The 13,724-nt window shown below is 35.4% G+C and overlaps 1 protein-coding gene and 1 pseudogene across 2 annotated transcripts; one reads left to right on the top strand and one right to left on the bottom strand.

Moving 5' to 3' along the window:
- The first annotated feature begins 1,623 nt into the window (after nt 1–1,623).
- LOC115985220 lies at nt 1,624–3,523 on the top strand (annotated as a pseudogene).
- Nucleotides 3,524–5,595: 2,072 nt separating this feature from the next.
- LOC115984152 (putative pentatricopeptide repeat-containing protein At1g69350, mitochondrial) lies at nt 5,596–8,754 on the bottom strand. Of its 2 annotated transcripts, none has more exons than XM_031107072.1 (2): nt 7,855–8,754; nt 5,596–7,793 (listed from the first exon to the last, which is right to left on the bottom strand). In XM_031107072.1, the coding sequence occupies exons 1-2, from the start codon at nt 8,331–8,333 to the stop codon at nt 5,912–5,914; spliced, it is 2,361 nt and encodes a 786-aa protein (XP_030962932.1). In that variant the 5' UTR covers nt 8,334–8,754; the 3' UTR covers nt 5,596–5,911. The 2 variants fall into 2 exon arrangements, with proteins under 2 accessions (XP_030962932.1, XP_030962931.1); XM_031107071.1 differs by lacking the exon at nt 7,855–8,754 and having other exon boundaries at nt 5,596–7,514; nt 7,614–7,740.
- Nucleotides 8,755–13,724: the final 4,970 nt, after the last annotated feature.

Here is a 13,724-nt window from a genome sequence, read left to right as displayed (position 1 = left end):
TACCTATAAAAAAAAATTTTGGAATCTCCTCCCCTTTTTGTCTTTGTGTGTGCAAGATGATAAAAATTATTTATGGTCTTTATAGTATCCGATGCTCTCTCACTCTTTTCTTCCTCAACTTCAGTCTTGATGTTTATGAGAATCCTCAACTTCCGCTGCTCTTTTTCTTATGCTACATGAACAATCATGGATTTTCAAACCTGTCATTTATTTGGCTAGTATTCCTATCACCCTCTTTGTATTGATGTTGTTCCCCTTTCTTGTTGCCATGGCAATTTCAACTTACAGACCTAGCATCTTCTATAGGAAAATGAAGCGTTAGTTTTAACATATTCATCATTTGCGTTTTACTTATATGATGTACTAGTGTCTTGTTAATAATTGGCATATATCAGCCAAACATGAAGATTTTTCTTTCTTTATACTTTTTCTCAGTTATCCAAATAATGGGACATCCTTTTCTTTGTTGAGATGTCTCTCAGCCTTCATTAGATAATCCCCACAATCACAAGACCCAATGAAATGTTGAGACTCAAGACAGTAAAAATCAGCTTAAACATCAAGAAAGTGCTGCTCAAAGTATTCTTTGTAAACAAAAGAACCTAAATCCGTTAGCATCTTTATAATATTCCTCATTAAATCCCAATTTATAACTTCACCATTCCTTTCTTGATGAACAAATTCAAGTTTATCCTGAAGCCTAGTATGGGGAATGACAATATCTCTCCAGAACCCAAGCTCACGAATGGGAGTTTTGTGGGTGCTTGGGATGAAAGTTTTTTCCATGTACATCATTACATCTCGGATTGTTTCCAATGCCATTAGGTTAGTTGCTCATTTAAGACTTGCAAGCAAAAAATTAAGTTACTTCCATTCCTAAATGCCTTTTGATTGGATTTGTGGAAGAAAATAATTCATACTTTATCCTCTCTTTTTTTATTTGGTGTCTTTTTCCCAAAAATGATCATTCTGTTCTGTAGGATAACCTGCTCTGTTATTATGTACTGAAGAATTTCACACTTTATGCAATTGAGTAGAGATGTTAGTCTTTTCTTTGGTATTTGAAGATATTAGAATAAATTTCTATACCAAAAAACAAAGGTTCTAACAATATTTGCAACCATGAACAATTCTTCTATCCCTTTGAAGACTATAGCTTTGTAACCATTTCTGTGAATAAATAAATAGGATTATCTCCAATTTTGTTTTGAAGAAGAATTTTTTAGGGTTCTTTGCCACCCTCTTACTAATTTCACATTGAGTTGCTGATTTATAGAAATACAATATTAAAAAAAAAAAAAAAATTGTAATTACAAAATAGTATCACCTTGAAAATTCACCTTATTATTGGAATGCTTTGTAGTTGTAGTTGTAGATAAAAGTAAGCAATGTTTATGAGCAAATAGTTATGCTTTTATATCCTGTTCCAACAATATACATGTCTTTAACTGTCTTATACATAAAAATACTGCAGAGAAGAGGTCACTTTTGTCATTTCCTTTCCCTTTTTGTTAATTTTGCACCTGTTGTAACCAGTGATTAAGTTAAAATATCAATTACATGCTAAGCAAAAAGAAAATATCTAGTACATATCAGCTAAAGGTTTGTGTTCATATCAGTTGAAGTTATGCTGACCAACAATATTTTTTGAATGAATTGAATGAGGACATTATTAGGTTCTTTACCTGTTTGAGAAAATGCCTCAGAGAGTGTGATAATGTTGTGTTTTCGATTGTGTTAAAGGCGTGTTGTGAATTGAGGAATATTAATGAGGGGAGGAAGGTACATTGCGAGATTGTTAAGGTTGGAAGCCTTGATAGTATCGTGTTGATGGCTCTTGTGGATATGTATGCGAAATGTGGAGAGGTTGGAAGTTATTGCGAGGTGTTTGATGAAATTCTTGATAGAAATGCAGTTTCTTGGATGTTGATGATTGTGGGGTATATGCAGAATGGTTAGTTGAAGGAAACGAGTTTACCGTAGGGAGCCTAGTCACTGCGTGTACAAAGTTAAGAGCTTTGCATCAGGGGAAGTGGGTTCATGGGTATGTGATTAAAAACAGTATTGAATTTAATTCTTTCTTGGTGACTGCACTTCTAGACATGTATGTTAAGTGAGGGGATGTTAGAGATGCTCGTTCTATCTTTGGCGAGCTTTCTGTTATTGATCTTGTTTCATGGACAGCTATGATTGTCGGGTACACATAGTGTGGTCATCCCAGTAAGGCATTAAAGTTGTTTATGGATGAGGAGTGGGTTGATATATTACCGAATTCGGTTACAGCTTCAAGTGTGCTTTCAGCATGTGGGCAGCTAGGCAATTTGGATTTGGTAAGGTCAGTTCATGATCTTGGGATTAAGCTTGGGTTAGGTGATCCTACAGTGAGAAATACTCTTACAGATATGTATGCAAAATGCCATGCTGTCAGAGATGCTCATTATATATTTGAAGCAGTTATGGTCAAGGATGTGATTACTTGGAACTCAATTATTTCAGGGTATTCCCAAGTTGGTTCTGCATATGAAGCTCATGAACTCTTTCATCAAATGAGATCAAATTCTATCTCACCTGATGCGGTCACACTTTTTAGTGTTCTCTCAGCTTGTGCTTCCCTTAGCGCTCTTGGAGTTGGTTCTTCACTTCATGCTTTCTCCATAAAGGGGGGCTTACAATCATCTAGTGTCTAAACTTCTATGCCAAGTGTGGGGATGTGAAGTCTGCTCGTATAGTCTTTGATGGGATGGTAGAGAAGAACAGTGCAACATGGAGTGCAATGATTGGTGGTTATGGAATGCAGGGGGATGGTAGTGGGTCCCTTGCACTTATCAGTGATATGTTGAAAGAAAATTTAGAGCTGAATGAAGTGATCTTTACAACTATATTATCAGCCTGTAGCCAATGGGAAGGGCCAGAGGTGTTTCAATTTGATGTACCGGGACTATAATTTTGTTCCTTCCATGAAGCATTATGCATGTATAGTAGATCTATTAGCTCATGCTGGCAGACTTGAAGAAGCCTTGGATTTTATTGAGAATATGCCAATTCAACCATAAGTTAGTTTGTTTGGATCTTTTCTCCATGGAAGGTTTGATCTTGGAGAAGTGGCAATCCGCAAAATGCTATTACATCCTAATGAAGCTTGTTACTATGTACTCATGTGTAACTTGTATGCTTCAGATGGAAGATGGAGTCAGGTTAATCAGGTGAGGGAGCAGATGAAGCAAAGAGGATTAAGGAAGTCCCCTGGGCGTAGCCAAGTGGAGATGGATATCAGTGATGATATCTCACCTCCCAAAGTTGCATTGCTCTGGTAGTTATATTCTTCATCATAAATACGCAACATAAGATGATAAGGAGTTTTCCAAACTGCGAGGCTCATTGTCACCAACTTGAATGCAATTTTGTGGGGTGGTAAAGGTTTAGTACTTTCAGAAACTGACATTGGACTGTTGCCAACTTCCCTGCTCCACTATTGTTGAAAAGTATCTGAGGGATGGCTTGGAACAGTTATTTTACGATGCTCTAAAATGTACATACTTGATACTACTAACACCATGATGGGTATTAAATTATCAATGAAATTATTTATTAAAATTGTAATGATTGTAGGCTTTATATATATATATATATATATATATATATTTAATTCTAATATATATATATATATATTTTTTAATTCTAATTTATAGATAATATGAGTAGATTTAGGACCTTGATGGGATGGTAAGTGTCCTCCTAAGCGATATGTGGTGTAAAAGCAACTACCTTTGAGAATTAGCTTCTTCAGAAATGGGGATGAACCTGCCTACCAACTACCTTTCTTAGACCCCATAAAAGCAGGAGTTTCACGCACATTTTCTTAAGGTAACAAGGGTATCTTCTCTTGTAGGTGAGACCATTTTCCAGGACACATGGAAGCACTTCTACCTACACGTGCCAAGTCTACCTGCAAAGTCCTCTGGGGCTGGCTGTGATGGCCCGGTGGGAGAAGTTGGGCCCGGGACCTCTGCTTTATGAGTTGACTATGTGTCAAATTCTTGTTGTGAAGATTTTTCTTGGTTTTTGCAACCTCAACATATAATAACCCTGGATATAACTTTCTGAAAGTCTTATGCTTTTACAATAAATGCATAAGACCACCTAGCATGACTATGAAGAATGATATGTGTACTTCACAGTACATCCATGGAGTATATTAATTTGTTTAGAGGTGATAGTCAAGCCTTCAATGTCAGTGGTGACTTCAACGCGATATTGTGAGCCATTGTTCAAGAAGGGTAACACAGAATTGGCATTAGATGGTGGTAAGAGTTGACGGAAACTATCTATTTATGTGGAAACCTTTGTTTATTGAATAAGACTGGGCACAAACATTTTCCCTTTTTTTTTGATGAAATGTTCTAGGCATATTTTATCCCATATAATGATTAATTTAGGACTTTGTAAACTGTATCTATTCGCTAATCCATGTTGCACATTAAATATATTTCTTATCAACTTGTTTTCTCATTGAAAATGATTAAATTAGTAGGAAATTTATTTACATTGTATAGGATGTCTAGAAGAGAGCTCACTGACTTGTTAGCAACTGTCAAAATTGTTGTGATTAAGTGGTTTTGTCCTATTTTCTCAACAATGAAAATTTGCAATGTCTATGTACACAAATAATTTCACAAAAAAAATGACACTGCCTAGGTGGCATGCTATTAATGGTAGGTAAGTGATGAGCCTAGATGAAAATCAATAAAAGCTTACCAACTCAATTGTCATGAAAAAAGTAGTAAAAATTGTTGGGCCTGTAGCATTGCGTAGAAAATTTGGATTCGATTCCCCCTCTCCCACTTATAAAAACATTTAAAAAAATCATTAGGAACTCCTAAACAAAAACAGAAAGTAAGGGTCCGTTTGGATTGAATTTATTGTTGCTGAAACTGAAAACTAAAAACTGAAAACTGAAAATACTGTAGCAAAATTATTTTTAATTGTGTGAATAGTATCGTGGGACCCATTTTTAATATTTTTTAACCTGTAAACAGTGCCAAACAATGTATGAACAGTGTTTAATAGTGTGTGAATAGTACTCTTGTCCCCTAAAGCAGAAACGGTGCAGAAAAAAAAAATGTAAAACGCAACCCACTTTCAGCTACTTTCAGCCCAAAACAAACGCTCACTAAGAGAATCAATATTTTTCGGACAATCTTATCAAGTTTTACCCAGCAAGTAGAATTATTGGCTTCCTAAACATTATGCATGCGGAGGGATACTTAGGAAAAAATAACACGTTATAGATTTTGACTCTGGTACAATTTAAATAGTGAAAAATGTATATTCATATATGTTAGAATGATGTTAATATCAATCTTTTTCCTAAAACTATAAATTTGTATCATATGTAAAAGCATGAACTCTTTGAGACAAAAATTGTTTCACAAAACTTGAAAAAATTGAGAAGCATGGAAAAAAAAAAGGGTTAGGAGAGCAAAAGAAAGGCAAAGGAAAAGTTAAATTCATTCTTCTTTGGAGGAATTGGTGAGAAAGGAACATGTTTTATATATTCCGAAATACTTAAACAATTGAAACACTGTTTCTCTCTTCCTTTCATTCCCTCCCAAATTCGGAGTAAGCAAAATGTATACAATGCACTATACATAACACTAGCCTGTTTAATGCTTGATTTGTAAAAGATCAACCATGTTACATGAAAAAATGAAAGCAAATCAAGTTTTGTGAGATTATCTCTCTGCCTTTGACTTGCACAATGTCGATGAAAGAATGACTTTCTACAAACATTAGCGTTCTTTAAAATCTACAGTGTTGTTCCTGGAGTGATATTGATTTATTCCAAATTCAATTGCTAACTTCTCACTGTGAACTTGCAAAAAATACCTTGAAGAAAGATTAGATATTAACCTTATCTATATTCTACATCACATCCTTGTTCAATAGCCACAATTGGAAAATTATCCAAAATCCTGTATATTTCATTGGTTTGCAAATGATAAGTGTCCCCAGCTCCAAACCTGTAGACTCTCTTATCAAGTTCAATTGTACTCCACCCAGGAACCTTTGTTAGACCTTTCATCATTGACCTCACCTTCCCAAATTCATCCCAGTCTCCCCCTTCTCCATATATATTAGATAATAAGGTGTAGTATCCAGTATCATCTGTACAAATATCTACAAGATCACTTTCTATGCTTTTAATCATGTCCATTCTCCTGTAGATTCGACACCCATTTAGCAGAGCACTCCAGATGCTAGCATCCACATGAAATGGCATTGATCTGATAATTTCATATGCACCACTGAGATCGCCGGCTCGGCTCAGAAGGTCAACCACACTAGCAAAATGTTCTGTATTAGGCTTGATGCCAAAATCCCTCATTGAGCTAAAATATAACTTACCTTCTTCCACAGATCCTACATGACTACAAGCTGATAGTATATTCATGAAGGTGACTTCATTTGGTTTTATTCCTGAATCTACCATCTGATTGAAGAGTGAGATGGCAGCATTGATCTGACCATGTATTCCATAGCCAGCAATCATGGCACTCCATGAAACCACGCTTCGCTCTAAGATGCTATCAAAAACTCCTTGGGCTGCTTGAAGATCTCCACACTTGGCATACATGTCAGTTAAAGCTGTATCTACATAAAGATCTTTCTTCAAACCACCAGTTATGAGCTTGTGGTGAACCCATTTTCCTTTTTCTAGATGACCCAAATGGGAGCACGCTTGAATTACACTTAAGAAAGTCACTTCATTCATCTCAATTCCATTCATATACATTTGATCAAACAACCTGATTGCCTCTTCTGAATTACCATTCTGAGAAAATCCACAAACCATAGAACTCCAAGTTATCACACTTCTCTGTTCAATCCTTTCAAATATCTTGTATCCACAATTCACAAGGCCACATTTTGAGTACATGTCAATTAGTGAATTCTGGACAAACTCATCCAAAATACCCCTTTTGATAACATGACCATGAATCTGATATCCAAGCTGTATTGAACCCACACTTCCACAAGCTGAAAGAGAACTTGTCAGGCCATATGAATCTGGTATCAGTCCCTGTGTCTGCATCTGCACAAATAACACTAATGCCTGCTTCAACAATCCTTTCCGAGCATAAAGAGATATTAGCATGTTCCATGAGACAATATTTCTCTCCCCAATTACACGAAGAACCTCCTCACAATAATTTAGTTTTCCACATTCAGCATATAATTCTATTAATGCTGGCCCAACAAAATCAAGGTCAGCATCTAACGCTTTTCTGGTTACAAAACAATGAACCGACTTCCCTTCTCTAAGCAAACCTAACCTAGCACAAGAACATATGACAACCATCATGGTTACAGAATTGGGTTCCACTTTAGACTCTTGCATCTCAAGAAAAACACCTATTGCTTCTTGGAAGCAACCAGTTTGGTTGTAGCATGTAATCATTGCAGTCCAAGAAGCAGTATGCCGTTGAGTAACATTTTGAAAGATCTTCTCTGCACTATGTAAATCACCACATTTAGTATACATTACAATTAAAGAATTATCCAAAGACCCTTCATTTTTAATTGTCCTTGTCACAATTTGACCATGAACTAACCTTGCTAGTCTCAGAAAACCTAAGTCACCACAAGCCTCAGCTACACTAAGCATTGTCACCGAATCTGGTTCAACACCTTCACAAATCATCCTATGAAACAAATCCAACCCTTCACTTGCCTCTCCATTCTCAACGTAACACGAAATAATCGAACTCCACAAAACCACATCTTTCACTTGCCTCTCCATTCTCAACGTAACACAATATAATTGAACTCCACAAAACCACATCTTTCATTGGCATTCCATCGAATATATTGTGAGCATTATATAAGCATCCCATTTCACCATACATACTAAGCAATGAAGTTTCAACAATAGCATCAGTATCAAACCCACATTTGATTATCCTCCCATGGACCTTCCCACCAATACCCAGATCACCAAAACCAGAACAAGCTCTCAGAATGTTAGGATATATAAATCCATTGACATGGACTTGATGGTACAACATTTTATGATACAATGAAATGGACTCCTCAAAGAAGTGGTTCCAAACATGACACTTAATAAGTACACCCCACATGAAAGAATCTGGTGAAGGGAAGGTCTCAAAGACAAGTCTTGAAGTTTGGAGGTCACCCATTTGAGAATAAGACTCAACCAATTTGGTGGTGGCAAGTGGGTCTTTATGGAGGCCAGTGACAAAGAGATGGGCATGGAGTTGGGTTAGTGTTCTTAAAGTGGTACAAGACCTGAATAGAGGCATATAGAGTGTCATTATTCTTGTTTCTGAACAGCTTAACAAGGTGTACTGATTTAGTTCTAGAGTCTAGTTGAACTTTAACTCAATGTCAGAGCATGGAAGTGATGGGACAACAAAAAACGGGTTTTAGGGAGATGGGCAGTGCACTGGAGACATAGGAAAAGAAAGAGAGAGAGAGAGAGAGATGTTGTTAATCCAATCTCTCTATCTTTTGATCGTGTAATAAGCTGGCTTCGCAGGCTACTGCGGACCATCTCAAAGCCATTTTTCTTCATCTGAGAGACAGATGAGAGCACTCAATAAAATAAAATAAAGGGTTTGAATTTAGAGCAAAAACGTTAACAAAACTGAATGAAATAGAATTCAGAAAAACAAAAAAAAAAAACAATAACTTTGATGATGTTAACAAAAGACCGATCAATGAAGTTTCTCTGTTTCAAAGAGAGTGGCTGAGTGGGTATGTACATTGTACTGTGAGAAAGATGGCCAAAAATTATATAATAACTCGTGCTTTTTTTTCTTTTTTTTCTTTTTTATATTCACCTCGTGATTGATTTTTATTAACCGGCTCTTCATATTCAACTACTACGGTCTATTTTTGGTTAACTGTCTGATGGTTTTTTTTGACGAGAATTAGTTGATGGTTGAATAAAAAATATGGAGTTTAATTTCTGTTTATATCAAAAATTGATTGATTTTTTTATGGGACTGATTGGTGTTTTAATATGATGATAAATAGTTATTATATAGAGTGAATGCCATATGTTGAACTTATCTTAATATATATATATATATATATATATTTATATATCCATTATCTTTTTGGGGCTTGAATGGAGGGGAGTTGTATCCGCTTACACAAAAAACTTATTGATATCTTGATATAATGATAAAAAGTTATTATCATAAGCAAACATAATAAGTTGAACTTATCTTAAAAAAAATTTTTTTAAAAAAAATCTATTCTCTTTTGGGGCTTGAATGGAGGGGAGTTGTATTGGACTTGAAATATGGAAAGATTATACGGCCCACAGAACATTTTTTATTTTTTGGTATTGCATGGACTGAAGTATTTTTGAAGCAGCGAACCATTTCTTTTGAATTGTTCTCTTGATTTTGGGCTTTTTTTTAAGGGTATTTGTAATAATTATATGAAGAGTTTGCTGCATGTAATTCGGTTGGATGCTGATACTTTTACGGATGAAGAGTTTGCTGCATGGATAGCTGATCCCACATTCCCAGATGAACCATTGAGTCAAATATTTTCTGATCTACCACCCCTGGTTGAAGTATGCAGTCAATCCAAATCAGACTCTATTGCTGATGCTGATTTTGATGCATTAATTACTTCATTAATTTCTGATCCGACACAATCCGATGAAGCATGGAGTAAAATCTTTTGTATATGAGAATTCTTTTTCTTCTCTTTTAGTCTTGCACAGATTTTTTTGTTCTTCTCTTTTCAGTTTATAGCTAGCATGTCTATAGTTAGAACTCTGGCAAATGGGTTGTTGGCAATGAAGCTTAAGAATTGAAGGATTGTACAAAAACTTGTTTTGATGGTGAAGGAGCTATTTGTCAACTCAAAGTTATAAACTTCTTTTGCTTTCTTCTCTTATTTGCAATCTTTATGTTTTGATATATAAATGTGTTGTGAAGGTTTAGATATAGTGTGACTCTATTATTTCTTGGTTTCATTTATCACTTTTTTTTTTCATTCTCTTTCCCTCGTAGCAATACTTGGATGCTATTTGTTAGGTTTTTTCTTTTTTTTTTTCAATGATTGATTTTAAGGTGCAATTCCAATTTCCCGTGTAACTAAAGATGATTTCTGGTCACTCTAAGCACCTTGTCAATTGAATGAATACATATGGAAGCTTGAAATTTCTCTTTTGGGAATTAGTTTAAAATCTACTCATAGTTTCATTGCCTAATAGTAGCTAGAAGAAGTTTCATAGCAAGGGTATTATTCTAGAACTGTTTATGAAGGTTGCTCATAATTGTTTCAACATTATCATCATCATAGCATCATATTATGTGGCATTGTGAGTATTCTAGGGAATTATGGTATATGGGTTTGTGCCTATTTGGCGTGCAATGGATTATGCCTTGCCGTGTAGTGGACTTGCTGGCTGGTTGGACAGGTCGGTGTGGTAAGTTCAACAGGGAAGGCAATTGCTGGAAGGCCATTCCTTTGTTCCTTATGTGGATCATTTGGTGTGAATGGAACAATTGGGCTTTTGAAGGAATTAGAACAGAACGCAGAACAATGGAGCTCAAGATGATTATTTTAAGATCTTTGTTTTGACTGGATGGCTGAAACATCTATGTACTTGAGATCCAGTTTTTTCAATTTTCTAGACTCTTGTAATATGTCATAATTCTGCAGTTCCAGTGCGCAGCTTGTGTACCGGAGGTGCATTTATTCATTCTAATTAATTTTCTTATTTACCTATAAAAAAAAAAATAATAATTGGAATCTCATCCCTTTTTTGTCTTTGTGTGTGCTCGATGATAAAAATTATTTATGGTCTTTATAGTATCCGATGCTCTCTCACTATTTTCTTCCTCAACTTCAGTCTTGAAGTTTATGAGAATCCTCAACTTCCGCTGCCCTTTTTCTTATGCTACATGAACAATCATGGATTTTAAACCTATTATTTATTAGGCTAGTATTCCTATCACCCTCTTTGTTTTGATGCAGTTCCCCTTTCTTGTTGCCATGGCAATTTCAACTTACAGACCTAGCATCTTCGATAGGAAAATGAAGCGTTAGTTTTAACATATTCATTATTTGTGTTTTACTTATATGATGTACTAGTGTCCTGTTAATAATTGGCATATATCAGCCAAACATGAAGATTTTTCTTTCTTTATACTTTTTCTCAGTTATCCAAATAATGGGACATTCTCTCCTTTTCTTTGTTGAGATGTCTCTCAACCTTTATTAGATAATCCCCACAATCACAAGACCTAATGAAATGTTGAGACTCAAGAGAGTAAAAATCAGCTGAAACATCAAGAAAGTGCTGCTCAAAGTCTTCTTTGTAAACAGAAGAACCTAAATTTGTTAGAATCTTTATAATATTCCTCATTAAATCCCTATTTATGACATCACCATTCCTTTCTTGATGAACAACTCAAGAAGTGTATCCTAAAGCCTAGTCTAGGGAATGACAATATCTCTCCACAAATTGAACCCAAGCTCATGAATAGGAGTTTTGTGGGTGCTTGGGATGAAAGTTTTTTCCATGTACATCATTACAACTCGGATCGTTTCCAATGCCTTCTTATAATCTGCCCATTTCCTGTTCAGCTCTTCCAATAATAACTATCCTTGATCATCTTGAATCAATTTAGATATTTCGCTTAGATAAGAAGTCATAGTCATCACAAGCCCGGAGTAGAGTTGCTCTCCAAATTTGTGCAGCACCATATTAAAAGTATGCCTGAATGTATTCAGAATCTTAAACATCAGAAATATGAAGTTTTCTTATGTAAATAATAATAATTTCAGCATCTCACACATTTAATAATATAAATCCAATAGAATTCTAGTAGCTTTGCCACTTAAAAAAAAAAATTACTTTACTAGGACAGATGATGTGGAAAGATACATGCTACTTATAAGAGAACTCTTATGGCCTGTTTGGATGGAGGGGGGAAGGAGGGGAGAGTGGAGGGGAGTAGAGTAGTGTTGGCTAAAAATAATCTAATTTTGTGCTAAATCTACTCTACTCTACTCTACTCCCCCTCCCTCCCCCTTAATCCAAATGAACCATTAATGCTGCCCCAACTAGCAGGACCTTGCCAAAAATGCCATAGGATTGACTCTATCAAACTAAGTTATAAGTCCTTTTGTGATATTATGCTTCATGGCACAAAATGACGAGCCTCCAAGAACAAAATAGATGAAGAGCTGATGGAACGAGAATATTGAGACATCAATGAAGATACATAAAAATAGAATAAGTAGATAAATCAATCCATGAGTTACTAACAATTTGACAAAAAACCTTTTGAAGAATTGCCAATTCTAAACCTAGAGAAACATATTTAAATGGGAGGATACATTTTATTGAAGTTAAATAACTAGGATAACAAAATGAACAGAAAATTTGGTAACTTCAATATGAGACAATCCATTGTAAAAATTATAACGAGGAAAAACAAAGGTTAGGAAAACAAGATTGCCAAAATCAACAATATAATTACCAAGGCAATTGATGACATAGAAACGCCCAAAACTCCAACCTTTGACTTTGATATAGGACTCTTGTATCCAGTTAAGTCTATAGATAAAGACCAAATTTCCACTTTTAAAATACTAATAAAATTAAAATAAATCACAACTTATCTCCAACATAAAGCCCACTTCTTAGAAATTTAATTCCACCAACCCACTTCTTATAAATTAAATTCCACCATAAAGCCCAAATCCAAGCATTTTCAATAGAAAACACTTGAAAATCACAGTTACCTCAACTTTCTATATTCACCATGTCAGATTTTGTTCCTTCCCCTTCCCCACCTTCTGTTTCTCATGCAAATTTAGTCCCTTCCCCTTCCCCACCTTTTAATGGCAATCTCTCTGTCTTCCTCCCTACTCTCCTCGCAGTATATAAATACTGATAGAAGCTGGATGATTCAATTGAGGTATCTCTAAATCCCAGCTTTTTTTTTTTTTTTTTTTTGTTGTATTCTTTTGCTTGATGTTTTTTATTCCCTTTTTACATTTTGTTACTGCCTCTTTTGTGCTGTATACCAAAGGTAATTTGATTAGAGTTTTCAATACTGTAGCCGCTTTCCTTTGTGATCGTGGGATGAGAAATCTGTGTATGTATCAAATTTTCTATGTCAGCAAAAATTTTCTACAAATATGCAATGGACTAGAGTTGATAACCCATGCCTCATCCTCAATCTCGTCTCCAGCAACGCCCTTTCCTTTGTTTTCCTTCATGGTTGCCATTCCTAAAAATAAAATAATAAAAAAAGTTCAGAATTTGGACGACTTAAATAGTCAATAAAAGAAAAAAGAGAAGAAAAAACTCACGTCTTCGGGTTGTAAGCTCATGGGCAAGTGCTTCTTCGGTGGGTTCAGGTCTAAGTCCCCAACTTGCAAGACGGCAAAGTATCACCAAGCAATGAAATGTCCTATCTGCAAAAGAACGAGCTTGCTAGACACGGTCTAGATAGAACTTGGATAGAGCAGGTCGTCTCACAGTTGCAAAAGAGAAAAAAATTAGACAAGTATGATAAGGAAAAATAAAGCAAGGGGTGGAAAATAACACACCCTCTAGACGAAGATGACCCATTTCACTAGAATAAGGAGTAAATGGATCCCTGCCCACTTCAACAGGGTTTCTTGCCTAGAACCCAAAGATGAAGAAGAACTTCATCTTCCAT

This window comes from Quercus lobata, chromosome 4 (assembly GCF_001633185.2).
Source record: "Quercus lobata isolate SW786 chromosome 4, ValleyOak3.0 Primary Assembly, whole genome shotgun sequence".
In the NCBI taxonomy this organism is placed as follows: domain Eukaryota; kingdom Viridiplantae; phylum Streptophyta; class Magnoliopsida; order Fagales; family Fagaceae; genus Quercus; species Quercus lobata.
Note: the sequence above shows the minus strand (reverse complement) of the source record. Positions and strands in the feature narration are given on the sequence as shown.